Source organism: Drosophila kikkawai, chromosome X (assembly GCF_030179895.1).
Source record: "Drosophila kikkawai strain 14028-0561.14 chromosome X, DkikHiC1v2, whole genome shotgun sequence".
In the NCBI taxonomy this organism is placed as follows: Eukaryota; Metazoa; Arthropoda; class Insecta; order Diptera; family Drosophilidae; genus Drosophila; species Drosophila kikkawai.
This window is the reverse complement of record NC_091733.1, coordinates 14,724,731-14,735,732: the sequence shown is the minus strand read 5'-3', so window position 1 is coordinate 14,735,732 and position 11,002 is coordinate 14,724,731. Positions and strand designations below refer to the sequence as shown.

General features: G+C 39.4%; 1 protein-coding gene across 4 annotated transcripts; it reads right to left on the bottom strand.

Moving 5' to 3' along the window:
* Positions 1-15: 15 nt before the first annotated feature.
* On the bottom strand, positions 16-4,321 carry LOC108080083 (uncharacterized). Of its 4 annotated transcripts, none has more exons than XM_070287766.1 (2): positions 4,195-4,321; positions 16-1,168 (listed from the first exon to the last, which is right to left on the bottom strand). In XM_070287766.1, exon 2 carries the CDS (start codon positions 640-642, stop codon positions 16-18), a length of 627 nt encoding a protein of 208 aa, XP_070143867.1. In that variant the 5' UTR covers positions 643-1,168; positions 4,195-4,321. The 4 variants fall into 4 exon arrangements, with proteins under 4 accessions (XP_070143867.1, XP_017030162.1, XP_017030159.1 ...); XM_017174673.3 differs by lacking the exon at positions 4,195-4,321 and adding an exon at positions 2,906-3,063; XM_017174670.3 differs by lacking the exon at positions 4,195-4,321 and adding an exon at positions 2,564-2,692.
* Between the last annotated feature and the right edge of the window lie 6,681 nt (positions 4,322-11,002).

The window sequence follows — 11,002 nt, the reverse complement described above, 5'->3', positions numbered from 1 at the left end:
CAGGTTTAGAGGCACTCAAATGGCGTGCACCAACACCGGCTGGCTGGCTGGGATTGCGTTTGCGATTGGGACTCCTTGTCCTTGGATTGGCTTCAATAGCTGTAGCCTCAGCTGGAGCTGGAGCTTCGAGGTAGCTGCGGAGTATACTCCTGCTTTTGCTTTTGATTCCGATCCTATACCGGATCCCGCTGGCGCTGGTTCTTCTGCTGATGATGCTGCTGATGCTACAGCTGATTCGGGGCCGGTGGCCAGCAACGTGGGCGGTATCGGCGCTATCGTCACCGCGACGACACCCGGCGGGCACCACCTTGTTGCTGTCGTCCAAATCCAGGATACAGATCCTGGAGGACCACGCAACCACCAACGCCTCCTCGTTGCGGCGCCGTTGAGATCGTTGTTATCGTTGTCGTTGCCGCCGCCGCCACCAGCCCGCACCAGGTGTTGTTCCCGCTGCTCCTGCTCCTGCTCCGGCTCCGGCTCCTTATCTTGCTCCTGTTGCTTCTGCTCCCGATCCTTGGTAGCTGCTTGCTCCTGTTGCTGTTGCTCAAAGTTGCTGCTGTCGTTGCTACTGTTGCCGCTGCTGCTGCTGCCGTTGTTGTTGCAATTGTTGTTGGTCGAACAGCAGCAGACACACGCGTGCATTTTGTGTTGTTGGGCCCCACACCAAAAGTTGACCTTGGTTGGGCGCTGCTTGTGTTGTTGTTCCTCCTCCTCCAGCGGCTGTCGTTGTTGTTGTTTTAGTTACTATTGTTAATGCCGTTGCTAATGGAAGATGATTTGTTGCCGTTCTGTAATTGTTGTTGATACACCAAAGTTAACTGTTGTTTCTGATGCTGTTTCGTCGCTCCTTTTTCGTTCTCTCTTGTTTCATTTTTTGTTTCTTATTTTTGTTTGTTTTGCTTGCAATTTTTGTTTGAATTTTTTTGGCGGCTTTTTTTGTTTTGTTTTTGTATGCGATTCTTCAGTTATTTAACTTACAGTTGTATATGATAATATAAATATTCTCTTACTGCACTTGATTCCTTTCATTTAATTTTGTTTTGGGTACAAAAAAAGCATTTCACATGTTGGCTGTTGTTGTTTGTTTGTTTTTGTTACTGATGCTGCTGCTGTTGCCGTAGATGTTGTTGCTTCTTCCGCCGATTGCCCCTCTACCATTGCACATAAACTGTAGTGGTAAAAAAAAAACCAAAAAATTAAATCACAGCCTATTAGAATTTTGCAAACAACAAATCGCACAGTAAAATATGTGTCGAATGCAGTATTTATTTATTTTTTTAGCCGCGCGCGAGTTGGAACGAAACGGGAAAAGGGAAACGGGCGAAAAGGGAACGTTGGCGAGGAGAATTCTCTTGTCTGTGTACTTGTGCTCCTCTTCTTTTGCCGCTTGACGACCACTCGCTGTCTCGGTCAGCTCCGACTGCCGTGGGAGCGTGTGTGCGTTCTGTTGTTGTTGTTCTTGTCTCGCAATTATTCGCCAAAACTCGCTACTTGGCGCAGACGTGTGTGTGTTCGCCTCTCGCTCTTTTGGCGCACACACGAAAAGGAAAATAATAAAACCTATTTTGCCGCCAGGCCCACAAAACAAGTGCCATGAAAATAACTTTAAATTATGAGATTTACTAAGATATAAAAAAACAAAACGTATTAAAGGAGAATGAAAAAAATATATATTAATATAAAGTTAACATTTTCTATGAATTTTCCATTACTGCGGAACATAATGTTCTGAAATCTAACCAAGCACGAAAGAAAAAATTCCCTATAAATCCCTATGAACCGATTGATGGTTAATAGAGTTAATTTTGCAGAAAAAGTCGCCGTATTTTGATTTTGCTTCCGCATTCAGAGCGGCCATCATATGAAATTCAATTTGTTGGGGCGGCGAGTGGCGAGTGGACCGCGAACGGGACGGACATAGTGGGGCTGCCCGACAAAAGCTTTCATTCGCACACACACACTGCCAAGCTCCACTAGCACACGCACACACACTGGCACAGGCGAGATGGGGCGCGCGTACAGAAATTCTCCCAGAGACGACGTTTTCTCCACACACACGAGCACTCTGCACACAGCCACACGTAGCGAGTGCCAGCACGAGCACGAGTTCGACAGAGAGAGCAAGAGCGGAGCGCTCTCGCGGCGCGTGCACTGGTAGTGGTAGTAAGCGGCATTGGTGTGCATACACACACGACGGTAAGCGGCAACGAGTGCGAGGAGCATTGGAAAAAGAAAGAAAACAGACGACAGAAATATATTCCATTTTTTTCTGTGTCCGCTCGCTCCTCCGCTCGTCGTTTTTCGTTTTCTTCTTCACGTCGTATCAAAGTTTCTATTGCAGAAATTTTTTGTGTTGTGTCGCCAGCGTTTTGATTTTTCACAACCGGCACAAAAATCGCAAAATTATTCTGAGAAAAACCGAAATTCGGCAAAATGCCGAGGAAAATTTGAAAAAAATTTCGCCCGCTTTTCGACCGGGAATTAATTTTTTTAAAGTCAACCGTTTGCCACGCACCGAATTTTGTAATATTCTGCGAATTTTCGCCGAATTTCGAATTCATACCACTGATTTTTCACATTTTTCCCGAATTTTTTAAAATTCCCACAAACTTTTTCGCACACTAAACAAAAAAAAATTCAGTCCGCTTTGTTACCGTCTTCTTGCGCGTTTCGATACAGTATGAATCCACAAAGTCCACGATCCACACGGCATAGTTTAGGTCCACCGCCACTCTCTCGTCTCGCCGTCTGCGTCGGTGTGTAGCGCTCCGTCCCTTTCACACGGCCCGATGCGACGAGTACCGCTCACGCCACACTGGCTCTCTGAGAGCGGCGCGAGTGCGCGTACATATGGCGCGCCAGATAACGAAACAGCGAGAGGGCGCCAGAGATGAGCATTACTCACCAGCAACAATCGGCAAAATATTTTTATGTCACTGCTTTTCGAAAATTTAAAACTAGCCTTACGGCCCAGAGAAGTTTTCGTATGAAAGGATATGAATAATAGGTGTTTGACTGTGAAGGGTAACGAAAAACATTCCTGGCCTTAATTTCGAAGAAAACTTGATTAAAAAATAACGAAAATTAGAATTTTGAACAGTATTTGTGAATCATCTATCGATAGAGGTTTATGAGCTTTTGTTGTAAAATTGTATTGATTTTTTAAAATAAATAATAATAATGCAAATATCCACGCTAAGCTAGTATTGGTCATTAGTAAATAAAAATATTTCCACATAATTTCTTATTTGGAGATTTTTTCGTTATAAAATTATAATTTTGCAAAATATCAAATTTCCAACAAAATCAAAATCTTGAGATCTAAAATAATATATTTTATGTTAAAGACTGTAGTGCCCATCTCAAAATAAGTACAAAAATACTAATATTAATATAAATGAAAAATTACTTTCAAATAATAAACATAACCTATTTCTTATTCATCATGTGCTTGATATATTTGATTATTATTTTAATACATTGCATATAATAAAATAATAATAAAATAATAATAATAAAATAAAGCCCAAAAAATAAACAAACATTTGTTTAAATAATAAAATAAAATAGAGTCACTGGATTTGAGCATCTCTAGTGAGCGGGTTTTCTGTTGGCTCTCGCCGCGAGAAAATAAGAGAGGAAGAAAGAAAACAGCGGCCACAGGACGCAGCACTATTGCCGTCCTTGTCCGACGAACCGGTGGCCATGCAAACAACGCACAGAACAAATTAATTTCAAATTGTTCAAGAAATGCCCCAATACGTCGACCATCGCCCAAATCTATGGCCAGAATAAACCTTTCGGACTATTCAATATTTTTTCCGAGTACAACCTTCGATTTTCGCGCGCTGTATTGATCGATAGAGTATTTATTTACAATTTTTTTGTTATAGCGGCCGCGGTTGTTTGTTGCACATACACAGCGCACACACGCTTGCACTCTGACACACTGACGCACACACCGACACGTTGACACGGAATAGAACGGGATGGCTAGTTATCTGACTGGCATGTCCGGCATGCGTGCGAGCGGGATGCAGGCTGAGTCAGTGAGCGACACTCCAGCGAGACGCGTCAGCGAGTTGCGAGATTCAGAATTATGCCCGACTTTTTATTATTATTTAATTCTTTTTCTCCGCCAATTCCAATCTGCGGCATTTTATTTGCCGCTCCACGGAGCCTTTAAAAACACACCTTTATAGCAAGGGCTGATCCATCACTGGCTGTGTCTCGCGTGTTAAATTTGCGCCAATTTTCCCCCCTTTTCTCGTTTTCAGCCCAGCACCTCTCTTGTAGCGAACATTCTTCGTCAGTGTTGCCGCGCTGGCTATTTTTAATTTTTCAGCTATATTCGGAGCGAGGCTTCTAGAAGAAATTCTAGCCATATTTCATATATCACAGTAAAATATATGTATTAATAATCTAATAGTTAGTTATATTACCCGCTATAATATGTGGGCAGACACGTTTTCTTATTGAATAGAATTTTGTAATATTTTCTTGTACATATTTATAGTAATAACTAAAATAATAAAAAAATTAATAATTAAATACAATATAATAGTAATAACAGATTCTAGCTTCGGGGCGACTAAATTTGTATACCCTTCCAGTTCTTTGCAATTGAATCATTGAAAATCGATCAATATTGGTCAAATGAAAATAAAACCCTTACATTTTCCTATACGTTTAGCGGTCGTTTCAATTACAGATATATACATATATATTTATATTTATCCGAATTGCATAAAAAAACAGAAAATAAAAAAAAATGAGATGAAAATATGTTGAGCTAAGCTATAATTTTTTGGTTATACTAATTTCTCGATCGTTTCTATAGCATGATAAAATAACCGATTTTTTAAACATTAAAACTGAAATTCTGTTCCTCGGTAAAAATGTGTTGAAAAACGGCAAACTACTAATTTTTTTAACGGACAGACAGACTTGGTTAGATCGAATCGGTTGATCAACAATATATATACTTTATAAGGTCGAAAATTACAAAAATTATAATTATAAATTATTATTATATTATAATTATCATTATAAATATCACAGACATAAATTACAAATTAAATGGGTATAAAAATTACCTAATTTCAGAAAAACCAATTAAGTTGTTAAGTATAATAAAAAAGACAATTGGAAAGGGTTTCATTAAGATGCGATGACACATCATCAGCAAAAGCAATTCCCTGCAGAGCCTAAATCAAATGTTCCTGCAAACAGGTGAGGGGTACTTATTATTTATGAAGTAAATTGACAAGCTATTCCATTAATGATGATTCGATGATGTCAAACCCAGGCATTGCCTAGTTTTCCAATTGGCTTCAGGAACAATGTATGCAAAAACTCGCCAGACGCCGGAATTGGGCTCAGGTCTTTTAAAGCCGGTGAATTATGGAGGCAATAGCAGTACCGACTTGCCTGGTCACCACCAATAGCGTATTTTAAGTAAATTTAATTAGTTTTTGTTATTATTCAAATATAGCGCGATAGTTTCGGAGTGTGCCCGTGGGCTTTTCCGATAATAATACTAAGATTTCACATCGTAACCGGTCACACCTAAATGAATGGTGTCAGCGCAAGGAAAACTTCGGGTTTTTAACCATTTTGCTCTTCCCTCGTAATTTTCAGCACTTAAAAAACTTGTTTTAAAGGTGCGCAAAACGGGGGAGCATGCGGAAAAACTGTATCTTTAGCGAAAAGCGCAGGAAAACAATCACGAAAAAATTAGCATAGTTTTTTGCCAGTAAGTATTAAGGTTTTACCAATGTTTCAAACCGTTTTATAACAGTTTTATCGATTACAGCTTCCAGCTATTTTAGTTTTTTAACAATTTTCTACCATTTTCGCCATAACTGAAACCACATACTGTGGGATAAATTGGGAAAATGGGAATAATGGAATCATTGGCGAAAATTGTTAGAGATATTAGGAAAAGAAGTGCTCACAAAGCTGCGTAGCAAAGTTTTTCATCAATGTTCCTAACCTTTTTTATAACAGTTTGAAAACATTGTTATACAGCATCGGCTGACAGCGCCCTTAAAAGAAAAAGAGGTTCTCTTAAAAGCCGCTAGAGGTCTGTTATTAGATTTGTCGCGCTGCTGTTATACTGGGAAAAAAATTGTTCTTCTTTCTTATTTTCCAGAAGGCTTTGGTGCTCCTTGCGGCTTCTCGCGGATCCTTTTGGGCAAATCAAATCCCGTCTTTGGCTGCTGCATGTTCTGGACCAGTTTTTTGTTACTAAAGACTGTATAAAATATTGTATAAAATATATATTATAAAAATCTAACAAAATTTTATATTTTTTGTTGCTAAAATATTTTTAAATTAAATAATATAAAGAGGTTTAATATTATAGGCTTAACAATTTTAATCGATTAACAGAAGGTAAATTTTAAACTATAATTTTACATATTATTTAAATCTTGAAAATGAATGAAAATATAAAAAATAATTTCTTAAATTAATGTTTAAGCATTTTATTTATCCAGGGGTTAATAAATATTGGTTTTTTTTCCAACTGCAAACTATGAACTGGACTCTTCCCTTTGAACCTGTCGCTGGTACCGACAGAAAACAAAAAGCCCCGAGGAGGGCACAAAGGAGCAGCGGCAGGTTCTAAGGCTCAAAAGAACAGCGACTCGCAATTTGGAATCGGACCAATTAGTTGTCCTTTGTCCTGGCACCTTTGTCGCCTGATTTTCGCAACACACAAACATGCATACAACGAGGCACTAAAAATCACATCGATTTTTCCCATGGCCCGTTCTCCTCCCTTTTTATTGTGGCAGAGGCCCTCTCTATGCATTGCCCAGTTTGCCACTGTTTCGATCGGAGTCCTGTTCGGGCTGCTCAGTTGCTTGGTCCTTGGGCCATGGAAGGAGCGCAGCGGGGCGTGCGGTGCAAAGATCAGAGAAGCAGGCCGCCGCGGGGCGCCCTCAACTGATGATCATTTCGACACCCCATTTATGCGGCACTGCACGGCGGCTTCTTCTCTTCTCTTCTCCTATTCTCCTCGAGCAGCTTCTGTTCTCACTGCACTTGGAGAAATAATTGCTGATATTTTGGGTATTTATTTAATGCTAAGAGAAGGGATATTGGTGAAAGAGTTGGGAGCTGAACAGGAAAGATGTTTTTAAATTATTATAAGCAAAAACTGTGTAAAACGAGTCCTTATATATATCCCTGAAATATATCATAAAACATATCCTTGAAGCAATACAAAGTTGCTAAAAATAAGCCAAGTTGCCAGGATTGTGCCTTCAAAAAGTAGGCTATGATTTCTAAACACCACTTTTTATGGTCTTTTTTTCTAAATTTTTTAATTGTAAATTTAAGGAAAAATCTTTAAAAATAAATATGTAATTATTAAAAAGGAAGAAAATTTCTCCAAGTGCACCAACAAGTGCTTCGATCCTCGGACATCTAAGGATTTTTTTGTGCGCGGCCAAGTGATTTCCCGGGAAGTGTTAGAATCCCCTTGTTTCGGCACTCTCTCTCTTTTCTCTTCTCTAGCCACCGATCGGCTCGTTTCTTCTACCCCTATTTAGGGGCTGTAAATTGATGCTGTTGACATTTTTAGTGCAAAACGGTCCCCGGGGAGATATCTAATATCTTGTTCGCGGTTCCCCCCCTGCACTTGCGACACACGCTTCGTCATAAAGGAGGAGAGAATCGGGCAATATTTATTATTGAAATTAAAATTTATTGTTCGTAGCTATTGTTTCACTTTTGTGTGTTTTTTTTTTCCTTTTTTTCGTTTGTTGTTTTCTTCTGGAATTTGTGTTGTTTTTCTTGTTTTTTTGCATCGTTGCCGCTTGATTAGAGAATTCCGTGGAAGTCCGAGTAGATCGGGGAAATCGTAGATGGCCACAAGTGCGGACGGACCATAAAGGGTCCTCTGGCTATTGCGCAATCTGTTGTCAAACAGGCATGGAAGATTGGAATTGGAGGGACGAGGAGCTGGAAGGGTAGTGCAGGCCAGGTTTTGGGGGGCGTTGCCAGGATCAGCTCAGATGAGGTCCTGCACCAGCTGTTGCCTCTCGTTAAAACTAAGGAAATTCGAGCTAAATATGTTTTTAAGCACTAAATTAATGTCAATTATTTAGTAACAAATTATAAAAGATTTAATAAAAAAAAAATTAATAAAATATAATTAAGCTTGTTCTTTTGTATATTTGAATCTAAAACCCAGATCCCTGACCCAGATTAACTTTACAGAAAGTCAGAGAGATTGTCAAAAAGTCACAGATAGTTAGCCATGGGTAGGGATATATCTGGTTAAGATTATGGAGAGATAGGAAAGAAAGATATATGTATATGTAGCAGAAAGCCAAGTCAATTGGCGAAAAAAACCCCGGAGATTTATTTAATCTCCGGACGAAGAACGGGGCAAGACGCTAGAAAGGCCAAAATATTTGCAGACAGTGAAAGGATTTAGATGCGAAAATCCCCATAAATCCAATTAACACAAATCTGCATAACGGGTTAAGGCCGAGCTAAAGGATTTACGCTGTTCGAGAGAGTCTCCGGCACTGCGAATTCAATTGAAGTTTGAGTCCTACCTGGCAGGATACGCTTTCTCTCTCTTTCAGATGATCTTTTTCTCTTTTTCGCCTGTGGATTACCGCAGACGATCCCTTGACTTTTCCTGCTAAGCGATCGTAAAACGTGGATTATGCATTTATGGCACCCCGCGGCAGGAGCGCAACCACCCAGTCACTTGGTCACCGGGTCATCCAGTCACCCAGTCACCTAGCCTAGCCACCCACGAACCCAACCCACAGTCCTGACCAAAGGGTGCGGTTTAATCCGATACCACCAAAACCAAAGTGGGCAGGATAGGGGTGCACTGGCAGAAATTCTTACACACTTTATCAGTCATTAATATTTGGGATCATCATCAAAGGTAGAATATTTAGATGGGAATATTTAGAAATATTGAGGTTTATTTAAAATGAGACTAGGATACTAGTACCTTATCGTTCAATTTAAGAAATTATTACAAGGCATTTTTAAAAGATTTATCAGGAAAAAATATTTACATTGATTTTTAATTTAATTTAAAAAGAATTGTTATAAATATGCATTGCTTATCCGAGACTTAAACCATAGTAAGCGAGATAGATAGCATGATGCTACTTTATTCTCCAATATTATCCATGTTTTTCTTCCTATTATGCTAAAATGTTCTATTATATTTATATATTAATTATTATATTTATATATTTAGTATTTTTTATATTTTTTATAAATGTTCTTTATTTAAATATCATATCTGGAATTTACAATACCTTTAAAAAAATATTCCATCACAACTTTAAACAAAATACCTTGTCTTTCGCTGAGTGTACAAAAACTCAGTTGTGGCTTTAATCTCTGCCCAAAAAGGGAAATCAATAATTACGATTCAGGCGTAACCGAGTCGGGGGCTAGGTAGCAAAACATACGGGGTAATCCAGTCGGATCGCCAAGATCTGGTTGCAGGATTATCGTCGATCCAGCGAGAAATCCCGCGGATGAGAAGCTTTGATGAGGCGAAGTCAAAACTTTTCCAGCTTAACCCGAGGCTTATGACTGCTACCTGCCGCCGTTGATCTCGTCCTTGTTTGGTGGGCTCGTCCCGGCTAATCAATTGATTAACGCAACGGATCGAACTGGCTAATATATATACATATATTGATTTGGGGCTGGCAGGGAAAGGATTGTGCGTGGGCCGAGTGTTGTGGGCTTTAGACGGGATTGTAGGGATCGAACTGAGTCTCAGATTGGGACTAGCTTCCTTCAAAATAGATTAAGACTAGTTTTTGCACAATATTGTGAGAGATTTACAGGCAGGCTTTGGTATTCGAAATCACTTCCTATAATTCTAATTTAAAAGGGAAGATAGTTTTTTAAATAAATAATTAATTAAAAAATTATTCAAGTATATATTTTCATTGATTTTAGACATCACTGGTGGTTGGAAGGCTTAAAACTATTTTCAACATTAAATATAATTAAAACAAAACCTTGTTCAAATAAAAAATAGACAATTGTTTTTAATAATATTATAAACTCTTACACTTTCATAGACCCTAAGATAATTTCGTAATTTCCTTGGTCTTCTATCCCTAAAAAAGGCTTTAACTTTCCCTAAGGTTTTCTCTGGAAAGTTCCTAAAACCACAAATTACATTGGGGAAGCTACCGTTATACACAAACACACTCGCACACCACTGATTTCCCAACTTTACTTGACCTACTGATACAAAAAACAGGGCGTGGCCCCAGAGGGTGGCTTGGGGGCGTTAGATAGGGATAGTAGAAACGTTCCTTGCTGTTGCAGCGGCTTCGCCGACTTTTTGCTAATTGATTATGCGGCGACGCTGTGGCCCAAGGACAAGAACAAGGACAAGGACTCCTGCAGGAGGGGCAAACGAACAGTAGGCAGCAGGAAAAAGGGAGGCGGGAAAGAAGAGGGAAGGAGGAAGTGATGAGGAGGTAAGGCTTAGGCCGGCAGACGGTCTTCAAGTCTAGTTGACTTCAGCATTGTCATAAATCTTCGGTAGCCAAAAGAGTCGGAGGAGCCAGAGGCACCAGTAGGGCCGTAAAAAGGGAAGCAGGAAGAAGGATAACGAAGGAGGGACAAGAGCACGAGACAGGCTCCTTGTTGTATCCCTAGCTGGCTGCCTCAATATAATTGTATCTTCCGTTTCATTACATGTTGCCCAGAGAGTCTCCACAGTCGCATACCTCGCAAACCCCACAAAGGTGGGGCTATGCTCGATTTGGGTTAGCTGAGATTTTCTTTTTGTAAATAAATAAATTATAATATAATAATAATAAATATGGTTTCATTTTCATTATCATTTACTTTCAATAAATATTTAATTTATACGAGATATGGGAAATATAGAGGACCTAGATTTTAAAATTATGTTAGGATAACCGAACCCTTTGGGATGTAAGAAGGTCTAATCATTATTAAACCATATACCAAATCTTAGTCAAAT

Excerpts from the sequence above, each read along its gene's own strand:
- LOC108080083 (XM_070287766.1), bottom strand. The coding sequence starts at position 642 with ATGCACGCGTGTGTCTGCTGCTGTTCGACCAACAACAATTGCAACAAC.